This window comes from Lepeophtheirus salmonis, chromosome 6, assembly GCF_016086655.4.
Source record: "Lepeophtheirus salmonis chromosome 6, UVic_Lsal_1.4, whole genome shotgun sequence".
Taxonomy (NCBI): Eukaryota; Metazoa; Arthropoda; class Copepoda; order Siphonostomatoida; family Caligidae; genus Lepeophtheirus; species Lepeophtheirus salmonis.
This window is the reverse complement of record NC_052136.2, coordinates 23,060,856-23,074,723: the sequence shown is the minus strand read 5'-3', so window position 1 is coordinate 23,074,723 and position 13,868 is coordinate 23,060,856. Positions and strand designations below refer to the sequence as shown.

The 13,868-nt window shown below is 31.9% G+C and overlaps 2 protein-coding genes across 2 annotated transcripts; both read left to right on the top strand.

The window, feature by feature from the left end:
- Positions 1–5,088: 5,088 nt before the first annotated feature.
- Positions 5,089–8,636, top strand: LOC121120508 (uncharacterized). Its single transcript, XM_040715395.2, has 10 exons — positions 5,089–5,173; positions 5,303–6,898; positions 6,960–7,127; positions 7,209–7,382; positions 7,440–7,469; positions 7,557–7,730; positions 7,787–7,816; positions 7,912–8,076; positions 8,160–8,354; positions 8,427–8,636. The coding sequence occupies exons 1-10, from the start codon at positions 5,107–5,109 to the stop codon at positions 8,432–8,434; spliced, it is 2,607 nt and encodes an 868-aa protein (XP_040571329.1). The 5' UTR covers positions 5,089–5,106; the 3' UTR covers positions 8,435–8,636.
- A 3,220-nt stretch (positions 8,637–11,856) lies between these two features.
- On the top strand, positions 11,857–13,705 carry LOC121120327 (matrix metalloproteinase-9). The gene is made up of 10 exons (XM_040715176.2): positions 11,857–12,030; positions 12,205–12,276; positions 12,412–12,579; positions 12,637–12,675; positions 12,737–12,904; positions 12,967–13,002; positions 13,067–13,237; positions 13,312–13,338; positions 13,399–13,566; positions 13,627–13,705. Exons 1-9 carry the CDS (start codon positions 11,985–11,987, stop codon positions 13,563–13,565), a joined length of 894 nt encoding a protein of 297 aa, XP_040571110.1. The 5' UTR covers positions 11,857–11,984; the 3' UTR covers position 13,566; positions 13,627–13,705.
- The last annotated feature ends 163 nt before the right edge of the window (positions 13,706–13,868 follow it).

Here is a 13,868-nt window from a genome sequence, read left to right as displayed (position 1 = left end):
CATTTTCAGGAAGTTCAGAACTGGTACGGCTCCCAACATTGTGTTTAGAAATGAGAAGATTTTCACTATAGAACAGGCTTTAGACCCCATAAATGATCAGATTCTGGCTAGAAAAGGTAATCTGGGTGACCATTGAGTCAACAGAGTGTAGAACCCATAATCTGTGATGGGTTGGGCGGCTGTGACTGAGACAGGGAAGTCCTCCTTGATGTTTGTACCGTTTGGGGGTGTAGATCAACACCAAAGAGTACATAAGCACCATCCTGAAGGAAGTTCTTGTTCCATGAGCCCAACAAAAGTTCCATAATGAGCCATAGACCTTCCAACAAGATGGTGTTCCCTCCCACTCCTCCAGAGAGACGCAGCGGGGGTGTGAAGGCAATTTGAGTGGTTTCATAGACAAGACAGTCTGTTCCCCCTCCAGCTCCTACCTAAACGTCATTGATTATTCCGTGTGGTCTATTCTTGAGATGAGAGCCTGTATGATCCCCAGCAATAATTTTTACGACCTGAAGACCAAACTGGTGGCTACCTGGGACTCCATCCCTGTGGACATTTTACGTGCAGCATGCAAAACCTTTCCAGAGAGACTTCGGGCTTTGGTCAAGGCTAAGGCTGACCGCTTCGAATGAAGTTATGTCACATGTTTAAAAAACTTTTGTCGACCCATGTCTATAATTGCATGTAAATTATGTAATTAGTTATATATTTAATAAACATTTAACAGAATTATCATGTATTTTTATTGTTTAAATGCAGAGCAGGTGCAGTTGATCCCCCCCCCCTCCCCCAATGGAGTATTAAAGATAGAAAAAATGATATATCAATCAGAATTTTGAAGTACTTAGACTTATATAAATTATTCTTTATAAATTAATTTTTAGATAAAAATACTTAAAAATATTACTTTCTGAAAAAAGTAGTTTATCTACATGTTAGGAAAAATAATCCAAAAAGTTTCAAAATAAATATTATTTCTGTAAAGTAAACCAAATCTTAAATATTATTTTAATAAATAAAAACGTTACCCTATATTAAAGGTATAAAATTTGAAGAAAAAAAATCGTTTTCTACTAGTGACACCGGCTCTGGTTAGATGGATTTTTATTGGTTAGTTATAAGTAGACATTTTAGTACTGAATTAATCTTTATGACAAAGGAAATTGAATTCAATTTACACATTATCAAATAAATATTTATTTCTCTAGGAGCGACGGACTATCTAATCTACGCACATTGAGTTCAAGAAAATAACTTTTCCGAGCCCGTTCTCCTCTATGCTGCGTTACTAATAATTTATTCATTTATAAATCATCTGTTCTCTACGGTCAGCATAATTTAATATTATTTTCTCCAATTACTATCTTCAATATATTACACTGATCTACAAAAATATAAAATAATTATGACATGAAATTTAAGTACAGTTTTAAACTCATTTGTGGATGTTGAATTCATGTCTGATCTTATATTTTCTCTATGATATCACAAATTTTAGCTATAAGGGTTGTAATAGTTCGCTAGACCCTCGGTTTGGTACGAACTGTGGTACACCTTTAACAGTTTTTAAATAATTAATGTAGTTTTCTGATTTTTTCTATATTTATTCTTTAATAATTTATTTTCTGTACAAGTAAATCATTCCTAAATATACTTAACTTCTATAAAAAACAAAGGTTGATATAAAGTATACATAGGTTATATTATACTATTTTTCAGGAATGTATAAATTTTTTCCCAAAAAGATAGCCTTGTCTTCATTTGCCGGTAATAAACATGACCGATTAGCAGTCACAATATCGCCAGTTATCATAAAAATGATTTCCCTTGATACAAATGTACCTGAAGTTACGAAGTACTGTAAATATAGCAAGAAAACATTTGGAAATTTATGTAAATTATCCTTACACCATACCTTTGAGCTTTTCTCCACTTGGTTGAATTGATCATTTTGTGCTCTCTATTTTTTTTTTCTTTTGGATAATGTTTTATTTCTTTTCAATCAGATTTGTAGGTATCATATCAATATTTAAGGGGTAATAAATATTTCAGACACCAAATATATGTTCAATTTTATAATAAAAAATAATCAATGCAAATACTACGTTTTATTTATATACGATTATGAATGCTATTTATAATATATAAACCAAGGAAAGAATGATGTAAAAAGATTTTATAACCAATAACCAAGATTTGATAATACAAAAATATTTAATATGTGATTATATATATATACGTACCGCATCAAGGTTAAAAACGTACCGAACCGTGTGGATCGTACCTAACAAAACTATGCTACAACTTTGTACCGTACAAGTCCTAATAGGTATACATACATTCAATTTTTATTAATTTGAATAAGAAATAAAAATTCTTGAGTGGTGTAGCGAAAGGGCTTGATTACATGGTTTATTTTTCTAAATATATTTTTAATTCAGTCTCCCAATAAACTACAAAATAACTTTGTTTGCTTTGATAACGATTATCCTGAATCATATACGAGTAAATATGTCTAGAGTTGATATCTTTGTAAAAAAAAGAGCACAAAGAGAATCCGAGAGCGATAGATATGGTTAGGGATGAAAATCAAGTATGTTTTGGGTATGTTTAAAAAAAGAAACTGAAAATTAAAATGGTAATCCTGAAATTGTAGATTGTTTTGAAGAGAGAAAATTAGCTGTTAAGACGTTTTATTAAATCAGCAACAATTTGCTGCGACAAAGGGGGAGAAAGAAATAAACAGGGTCATTTCCAAGAATTACTCCAATGTCGATCCTCAATTCTACTCTGAGTCCAAAACGGATTTACAATTATAACTCCTCAGTAAACCTTCAACGTAACTCTCCTGTTATGGGAACATACGAATGTTCGATCAAGGTTTGAATATAATTGAATGTGTTAGTAAAGAATGTTTAATACTCAGGAGTTGAATAGTAATGACAACCAATCAGGAAAATAAAATTTTTTCTTTAGATTACCAATTCCAAAAAACAACAAACATAAAGATAAGCACAATTTACATCACCACTTATGGTGTTACGGATTTAAGCCCCTTGTTAATATCATCTGCCTCTTAACTGGTTTTTAGGACAATAATGAATTACTGCAATAAATACCTTTTACATTTAGAATAAGATTTGTTGATCGAAAAATGTTATATTTATATTTAAATTCATATATATTTATTGTATTATGCATTGTTACAGGAATTTACAACAAAAATGTGCGATAATTCTTCTTCTAGGGGGAGATGCTAAAACCAACACGACCTATTAAATAATCACCAAAAAAGAAGAGAGAGCCAATGCGAAAAACATTTCTCCTTTTCTAATTTGAAGGGTAGTTTTTTCATTACAAACTACTCAGCCCTACTAATATCAATGTACATGTAACAAAAATATTTATATATTGTACAAATGCAAAACGTCTAAAAAATAATCCCAATCTTGACGCACTTAATAACCTCTACATCATCACGGAAGAAATTACTCAATGATCCAAATATATTTAACTAGAAAAAAAAATCAAATATCTTCTATTTACCATTGATATGAGTACCATATATATTTCCTTAAATATCATATTTTAATTTCAATACTATACTTGATTGTAAGTCCTTGAATAAGAATATACAATGAGTAATTTTCATCAAAATTGAAAAATAATTTATAATAAACCTGAAGTGATACAAAAAAAAACTTAATTTATATTCAAAATTAGCAAGCCAAATTTATATATATGTATATATATCATCCCAATGTACTTGAAGCCAGAAAATTAGTAAAAGAGTAGCAATGTGTTTGCACATCTTTGAATAATAATAAAAAAAGAACTAAGCCTCATCACTTTGTTCCTTAGACGTCCTATTAAAAATATACTTACAATACCATCTACATACCAAAACCAAAGAATGGAATCTATATGCATAGTTTCTATTAAGGATCGACAAGTCTTCGGAATACAATAACTTTTTTTGTTCACCTGATCTCAAGCGATTTTTAGTTATTCTTTTTTATGTATCACGTATATATATGTAAGAAATCCATTATTTTGCAAAATAACTAGTTAATGTGCATAATAACTGAACTAAACCGTTAATGTGCATAATAACTAGGTAATATGTATAATAACTGAGCAATGCTATTATTGTTCATAATAACTGAAAAAGATCTTGAATGTGCAAAATCATTGAAATCATAAATTTCAAATTCTCTTCCGAGACCCTATCGTAAGGCAAAAATTATGCTCGGCTCAAGAGATATGTAGCATGTCCACAGAGATTGATTAAAAGTAAGCACCCTTCGTCAATTCATGTATTATGATAAGGGACACAATCCACTGTAACCCCGGTTGATATCCCGGTCCACAAGCTGTGTTGCGTGGCAACGTGACTAACAAACGGGTTGTAATCTACCGGCAATTCAGGGAATATCATCAGAAACAACATCCACTATAGCCACAGATCATGCAATCAAAATACCACAAAAAATTAAGGTAAAATAATTTAACTTGTAACCTAAATATCCTTAGTGCTTGATTTGTGAATTTTATATAAGTGTTAATAGATTAATAATCTTAATTAATGGATCATCTTAATTTTTTAGAATATAAAATAGATCATTTTAAAATAATAATTAATGAATTGTGCTAATTATATTCATTTCAATTAATAATTTTAATCAGATTAACTATCCACAGTAGTGATAGTTAAAAATACTTTTACAACTGTGGATTAATAAAATAGATTTTATAGTAATCAGGTATCTTTAGAGGTATACATGGGGCTAAATAGATGTAATACCTATTTTGAAAAACCATTTAACTTGTAAAATAAAAGGGATTGTTCTTAAATTTAGTTTAAGTCAAAACCATTACAAACTTATGACTCAGTATTTAACTGAACTGATTTGATTTTTATTTAAACTAGAGCACAATTAGAATAATTAGGGTCATATAAAGGAAAAATAAAATCCTTGATATAATCATGTTCTTATCTTTAAAAGATACATTTCTAAAAGTAGCATCTGGTTTAGAAAATAAGTTTACTTCTTTCCGCAAAGGAAAACTAGAATTCACAAACAAAATCAACTTTGGAAAGTCAACATGGAAATAAAGTATTTACTTTTGATAGTTTTTCTGGATATTCTATCCTCTAGAATTGGAGTAGAGTGTAAGTCTACATTTAAAACAATTTTAAATTGTTTAAATAATATAAAGTAGCATTAAAGGAATTGTTTTTCTATATTACACTTATTCAATATATTTAAAAAATTGGCTATATTTTACAAATTTATTTAAGCCCAAGCACTAACAAAAACAACACCACCTCCTGCTACAAAAATCACCCAAGAAATTAAGAAAACAACCACTGCGTCAATAACAGCTCCAGTTCCTTCAACAAAAACAACACAACCTCCTCCTACAAAATCAACCACAGAATCTAAGCAAAATACAATTGTGACAAAAACACAAGCTCCATCTATAACAACAAGCCAAATTACAACACCCTTTCCACCAACTAAAACCAGTCAAGCACCAACAACACCCTTTCCACCAACTAAAACCAGTCAAGCACCAACAACACCCTCTCCACCAACTAAAACCAGTCAACCACCAACAACACCCTTTCCACCAACTAAAACCAGTCAAGCAACAACAACACCCTCTCCTCCAACTAAAACCAGTCAAGCACCAACAACACCATCGCCACCAACTAAAACTAGTCAAGCTCCAACAACGCCATCTCCAGCAACTAAAACTAGTCAAGCTCCAACAACACCATCTCCACCAACTACGGTCAGTCAAGCACCAAAAACGACCTCTCTACCAACAACACCATCTTCACCAACTAAAACCAGTCAAGCACAAACAACACCATCTCCACCAATTAAAACAAGTCAAGCACAAACAACACCATCTCCACCAATTAAAACAAGTCAAGGCCCAACAACACCCTCCCTAACAACTAAAACCAGTGAAGCCCCAACAACACCATCTTCACCAACAAAAACTAGTCAAGCTCCAACAACACCATCTCCACCAACTAAAAGCAGTCAAGCACCAAAAACGACCTCTCTACCAACAACGCCATCTCTACTAACAACACCATCTCCACCAACAACGCAATCCCCACCAACTAAAACTAGTCAAGCTTCAACAACAACGCCATCTCCACAGACAACACAATCTCCACCAACAACACCATCTCCACAGACAACACAATCTCCACCAACAACGCCATCTCTACCAACAACAACATCCCCACCAACTAAAACCAGTCAAGCACTAACGACACCATCTCCGCCAACTAAAACAAGTCAAGTACCAACAACATCCCCTCCCCCAACTAAAACCAGTCCAGCACCAACAACACCTTCTCCACCAACTAAAAGCAGTCAAGCACCAACAACAAAGCCACCAACAACACAGCCACCAACAACACAGCCACCTACAACACAGCCACCAACAACACAGCCACCTACAACACAGCTACCAACAACACAACAACCTACAACACAACCACCAACAACACAGCTGCCTACAACACAGCCACCAACAACAAAGTTACCAACAACGCCATCTCCACCAACTAAAACCAGTCGAGCACCAACAACACCATCTCCGCCAACTAAAACTAGTCAAGCTCCAACAACACCATCTCCACCAACTAAAGCCAGTCAAGCACCAACAACACCCTCTCTTCCAACTAAAACCAGCCAAGCACCAACAACACCCTCTCTACCAACTAAAACCAGTCAAGCACCACCACCAACAACTACACAACCTCTAAAAACAACTAAACAGCCACCAACAACAACTACACAGCGACCACCAACAACTGTACTACCACCAACAACTGCACTACCACCAATAACAACAACTACTCCAAAGCCGGGTAACTTATTTATTATCTCTTATTTGTTAACTATTGCCCCTCATGAATGTTTCTCAAACAGAATGCAGAACTAGGCATGGTCCAAAATGTATTTTTCCGTTTATTTACTCTGAAGTTATCTATAATACATGTACTGATATTGGAAATAATGGTGTCCATTGGTGTGCCACCTCTGTTGATAAGAATAATATAGTTTTAAATTATGGAAATTGCAACTCGTTTTGTGATAGTAAGTAATGCTTTTGGGATGTATATGTAAATATATATATTCAATCTTCATGATTAACTAAGTAACTTGATTGTCATACAGTTTGCCAATCTTCCAATGGACAAAAATGTGTGTTCCCTTTCAAGTATAATGGAATTACATATAACACTTGTACTACCATTGGCAACCATGGAGTGCCCTGGTGTGCGACCTCTTTAACCATTGACGGAAACGTCAATTCTTATGGAAACTGTAATGTCAATTGCCCAATTACGAGTAAGTCTCATATCAAAATTCAATTAGAGAATTATTTAATAATTACAATTTCCTTAGTTACTCCTACTACAAAACCTCCAATTCCCGGTAAGCATATCATTAAAATAAAATAGGCATATAAGTATATATATACCAAAGATTCGTGAATAACTGACTATCTTGATTGTCATAAAGGTTGCCAATCTTCCAATGGAGAAAAATGTATTTTCCCTTTCAAATATAATGGAATTATCTATAACACTTGTACTACCATTGGCAACCATGGAGTGCCTTGGTGTGCAAACACTTTAACCATAGACGGAAACGTCAATTCTTATGGAAACTGTAATGTCGATTGCCCAATTACGAGTAAGTCGTATTAAGATTAAATTAATTGAATATATAATAATATACAATTTGCTTAGTTGGTCCTACTACAAAACCTCCAGTTAGAGGTAAGTATATCATTCAAGCAAACATTTTTATAGACGGAATAAAATTGAAACCCTAAATTTAACACAGATAAATCTTAAATCACATTAACTTCTAGGCTGTAAATCTTTAAGTGGATCGAATTGTCTATTCCCATTTAGATACGGAGGGTCAATATATGATGGCTGTACTGATGTGGATGATAGTAGACTTTGGTGTGCTACATCTACAGACTCTCATGGATTTGTTAAAGATTTTGGATTTTGTGGATCAAACTGTCCAGGTAAAAATGATTTACTCCTTACATAATTAATGAGCGAAACTGCTTTGTTAAACAAAATCCTGATTTTTCATTTATGTACATAGTTTCCAATCCTAAGCCCCCCACTAAACAATGCACCACCGTTACTGGAATCCCTTGCATCCTTCCCTTTTTCTACTGTGGAGAAAAGTTTGAAGGTTGTACTGGAAAAGATAATTTAGGAGAAGCATGGTGTGCAACCACTGTCAATATCAATGGAGAAACTGTCGAATGGGAAGCTTGCTCCGATTCATGCCCTAGTAAGATTTTATAAAACTAAAAATATGTATATGTTATTTATACCATTATTTTTTCTGCTTTTTAATTTATAGAGGTTTAACTCTGGAGCATTCTTCAACAATTTATTACCCTTAATTTATTAACCTTCATTTATTATATATTTATTTATTTTAAATATGATTCTATGCCTCATTATGTATATTTTGTGAAGCATTTTAATTCAAAGAATTGTTCTCTGTATTTGTTTTAATAAATATATAAGACTGATTTGAAATACATGCACGATTAATTTGTTATGCAAACATTTGTGTTTTTAAATTATTCATATGAGAGTCAGTGGGATTCTAAAAAGTTTTGGATTACAAGACACAAATGAATGTTCTAAAATATAATTTTTATATGAAAATATAGTGTGATTGAAACTTGGGATTTCTAAAAGGAATATAAATTATACAAAAAGACAATAAAAAAGTTATACGAGTAAGAGAGAGGTAATTAATATAAAAATTTATATATACAAACATTGATCACTTTTATTAATACCTTTTTGATTGAAAACGGACGTCATACAACAACTTTTGAAAAGCTAAATATCGATCTAGATAAAAATAAGTAACTTCTGTTTTTTTTTTGTTTTTGTTTTTTTGCACAGTAATTTACAACCAGGATACATCTCCAATTATGTATTATTAATTTAAAATACATAAGTTTTATATAATGTAACTTTAAATCTGCTTGAAAGCCTGCTACTCACAAAAGAGTCAATCACGTTAAGGAAATAATACTTCAATGAGTTACTCAAAACCAAGACTCTTGTTATCAATTAACAAAATAACCCGTTGTTAAAACATTGGTCATCTATGGATTTTTTTTTCCCCCATTACTCATAGGTATTATTCATATATGTAGTAGCTTGGTACAATAAAAGCAAGCTACAATGACTTAACTCAAAATTAATTCTTGATTACCTCACTTGTATTCTTTGACGAATCAGTTAAAATAATAAATAAATAATACTGATTAATGATTTCGAGACGTCATAATTGCGTTTTCAGTCGTAATATTCATGGTTATAATGGAATAATTATAAATTGATAGACTCTACCAAGTGCAGCCTTGAAATCTGCACAATCAATAGTTTTTACATTAAGGATATATTTTTCTTTAGCCAATAAACATGTAAATTTTTTTTTTTGAGACCATCTCTACAGCTATATTGTGTTCTCTAATCTTCGATGTAGCCCCATCTGTCGTCCATGATGGCCTCAAGACTCTTCCTGAAGGATTGGCACATATTTATTATGCATTATTTCGACATTTCTGCCAAGTGTTCATTACAGTGCCCTTCCATGGATAAAAGTTATGACACAGGACTCTACAGGCAACCAGAAGGAGTAGCCCAAAGAGTTGGCATAGGATGAACCGGGTGTTATATTTATTCTGGCCAGAAGTTGATGTTATTGCTCGACTATCTTTGAGCAGCTTTGGCAGTGTCAGAAGTTGCAGTGTCACATTATGATGCGATAAGTTAGCGCGAACCTAAGGGAGGAAGTGATTCTTCATATTATATTTAATGCATCAAGAAGTTCGCAGAACTTCACGTGAGTATCACGGTAAGACGTCATTTTCTTGATAACTGAAAAAAAGATACACAAAAGAAATTTCTCCAAGTAGCATTATGAAATATTCAACATGCCTAACTTTATTTTTGTCCGTCTCTGAAAAACTCACCAGAACCTTTCAATTTTCCAATAATCTGTTGTTCATATTTTAGCATCACACCCACTACGTAATAAAAAACCCGTATCGAGAACAAATTAAGTCTACAACTCAAATAAAGTTTGTCAACTTCAGTAAATATTCTTGAGTATCTTAATTCATCACAGAAATGTCCATACAAGCCTATTATTGACCAAAATACCTACATATGTCTATGAAATATTTGACTGTGTGCTTATGTTATGTAAAAAAATGCCATATGATACTTTCAGCTTTCATTGATTCGTGAACAAGATAATTTTGGTGCTCACTCACCCCATCTGTTTATGTAAAACAAAGGTAAAGTTACTAAATATTATTAGATGAGGGGACTTGGACTCGAGACTTTCGACTCAACATTCATATTTTAAAGATATACAGCTCAACTTGACCTCCCAATCGAAGATTTAAGTCTTGACTAGGACTCTAAAAATAAGACTCAAAACTAAACTTGTACTGAATAGTTACTTTACATTGACTCAAGAAAAGCCTAGAGGACTCGAACTGAGCTATATAATGAACTTGGACTTACAGTAGCAGGACTTACAACCCAACTCTGAGACAATTTTTGATTACATATTATTTCAAAAGTTGACTGATTCTGTGCCTACAATTTTAAATTTTAACAATAAAAGTTACCCACTTTGGTAAAATAATAAAATATATTACTTTAAAAAAAACATTTCTGTATCTGCCATGTAGGAGTAGAGTATAAGTCCTTCATCTAATTTATATCAATCAAGACTAACTTTACTCTTTATATTTACATATACGTCAAATTAAATAAAATATTTTATTACCTTTAACTAGTACATTTTCACTGACGTCATCAATTGCATTATATTTTAAGTAAATGCTAATGACCTTAATGTTGATATTTTATTACATGAAATGAACATATTTCCAATAAATCTTGATAAGACTTCATTAAATGACAAATAATTATCATTTAAGAAAGAAAACTTAATACTTTATTTGAGTAATACTTGATGCCTCTAATAAATAGTCATATTTGAGTTAAATCAAAGTAATATCTACTGAAAATAAGCAAGAATGTTTAAATTTGTACATAATTTTTTTCTCATCGATTACAGACGAGAAAAGTAGGATAATTTAATATAAAATTTTTATTCTTTTGATTATATTATTTAATTTTTTGTTTACTATATGGAAATAAGATTGTACATATAAAGATACAAAAACATATTTTTAATACATATTAAGGTCTGAAATACAATAAAACATTTCAAATATTTTTTCTTAATTACTAAAGGAGTAGATTTTTGATGTATGGTAAGAGTTAAAACCTTTTATTTGTCAGTCCCATAATGGCATCCAATAGTTTATTTTCCTTAAGATTAACGAAAAAAGGGGTTTTACTGTTATAAAACTTGGCTGTTTACCACCCAAAATGGCCAACATCAAGAATCCTGATGTTACATGAAAACTTTCTCTGTATTTACTTCTAGAATTAAATATTGTGAGTCAACTCGAAACATGTCGGTAAGTCGTATAATGATTTTTTGACGAATGAAATGAAATATCTTTTAACTTGTTTATATTTTTTAATTCTCTGACAAAGTCCTGAACAAATCATTATCCAAGGCCGATGGACAACTGTAGAAATAGTCTTCTTTTTTTTAATTGTCTTTTTGCTTCCATCTATTTGATCAGCTATCATGATAAAAATAGATTTGTTAAGAATCCACGTTTACAATTAAATTACTAATCAGTCACACATACATACTATCACAGCCACAATTGGATAGATAGAAAGAAAAAAAGCAGAGATGAAATATTTGATGTTCTAAAGAGCATTTTATAGAGACTAGTTGATGATATATAAATGGACCTGAGAGCTTTTTGAAATCATCAGTTGAGAAAGAACAAACATGAAAACTACTTGTCTTATCGTCCTCTTGTGCATTGGTTCAACCTGTAAGTATATTTCCCAGTTATTTTTACTCAAATGTTGAGTCTGGATATTTAAAAAAAAAAACTCAATCCTGTTGTTTTTTTCTTTCATAATCAAACTATTGCTATCATTAAAGAATATTATAAATCAATATAAAATTAAGCCTCTAATTTATAAAATACTTTTATATTTCACAGTTGCTGACCCAAAGAACACCCGTCCCGTTAAAACAAGGACAACGCCCAGTGTTGTCACATCGGTTGCCAATGGTAATTTTCAGAAATAATTATTGTGTAGACAAGAATAGGCTGTACGCAAATTTTAATGAATTGATCTTAGCTACAATTCCATTACTATTTTTGATCACTACCAGAAAGGTATTCATATTGTTATTTTGTATGCAGAGTGCAAGACAACGAATGGTGTAGCCTGTACTTTTCCATTCATGTACAGCGGTGTGACTTATCAAACATGTACATCAGCTCAAAATAATGGAGTTGACTGGTGCGCTACTAGTCTCCACGAGACAGGTGAAGCTAGAAACTACGGAAATTGTGCTTCAAACTGCCCAGGTGTGATAGTCTATAGATTATGTAATTCTGAAAATTATCTACCTTTTTTTTATTCAGGAGATACCAATGTAGTAACCACACAAAAGCCATCTGACAGTAAGATAAAAAGCTATTATATAACCAAACTAAACTCTATAATTCTTGATTTAATTTCTAGACTGCGAAACAACTGACAACATCCAATGCGTTTTCCCATTCTTATACTCTGGTGCTTCTTATTCTCATTGTACCACCCAGGATAACTTTGGCGTCAACTGGTGTGCTACCTCTCTTCATGGTTCCGGTGAAGCTAAAGACTATGGTACTTGTAAAAGTGACTGCCCTGGTAAGTAATTTAAAAGATATTATTTAAAAATTATGGTTATAAAATGATTCAAATCTCTTTAGTTAAGGCAGCCCAAGTCACTACTACCGCCTTTGACTGTAAGAAACATATTTTTTATATATATTCATAGTTTTTATGCTTAATGAAATTGATTCATTTTAGCCTGTAACACTAAGGATGAAATAGCTTGTGTTTTCCCATTTGTCTACGCTGGTGTTACATATACAACATGTACTTCCAAGGATTGGCCTGGTACCAACTGGTGTGCCACTACTCGCTACACCGAAACAAATGAAGCCAAGGATTATGGAGTATGCAAAAGTGACTGTAAAGGTAATTCTTTTCTATTACTTGCATTTGAGAAAATATATTCAAACTAATAAATCCTTCTTAAAATATTTTTAAAGGAGAGGATCAAGCTGTTAACAACAAGGGTAAGATAATAATTAGAGTTTTTGAAAATCAAAATTGTTAAAACATTTATTTAAATTCAGAATGCAAGACCAATGAAGATGTTACATGCAAGTTCCCATTCATTTACAGTGGAGTCTCATACAATTCTTGCACTGCTGTAGACAACGGTGGTGTTAAATGGTGCGCAACTACTCTTTATCCTTCTAATGAAGCTAAGGATTATGGAAATTGTGGAGCTAACTGCTAAGGTAGTCGGCCGACGGTCTTGACTTTGAAATATTAATTAATTATAATTTTCCTTATTTCAGAGAATTGAAATCTTTTTATCAATCTATAATTTTTGTATTTTGAATTGATTGTATTTCGGAAATAAAAATATTAATAAAAGTTTCTGTATTTATTCATTTATTTGGTACATATTTATATGTATACCATATAATATATATATTGGACCTTTTCAAATTTGACTATTTACATCAAACATATGCAAACTAATAATAGTTATATTTTCCAAAGTATAAATTAGCTAAATATACCAATTATCATTGGA

Excerpts from the sequence above, each read along its gene's own strand:
- LOC121120508 (XM_040715395.2), top strand. The coding sequence starts at position 5,107 with ATGGAAATAAAGTATTTACTTTTGATAGTTTTTCTGGATATTCTATCC. Across the intron at positions 7,383-7,439 it reads TGTCAATTGCCCAATTACGA|TTACTCCTACTACAAAACCT; the intron begins GTAAGTCTCATA and ends CAATTTCCTTAG. Across the intron at positions 7,470-7,556 it reads TACAAAACCTCCAATTCCCG|GTTGCCAATCTTCCAATGGA; the intron begins GTAAGCATATCA and ends ATTGTCATAAAG.
- LOC121120327 (XM_040715176.2), top strand. The coding sequence starts at position 11,985 with ATGAAAACTACTTGTCTTATCGTCCTCTTGTGCATTGGTTCAACCT. Across the intron at positions 12,580-12,636 it reads TTGTGCTTCAAACTGCCCAG|GAGATACCAATGTAGTAACC; the intron begins GTGTGATAGTCT and ends TTTTTTATTCAG. Across the intron at positions 13,003-13,066 it reads CACTACTACCGCCTTTGACT|CCTGTAACACTAAGGATGAA; the intron begins GTAAGAAACATA and ends GATTCATTTTAG.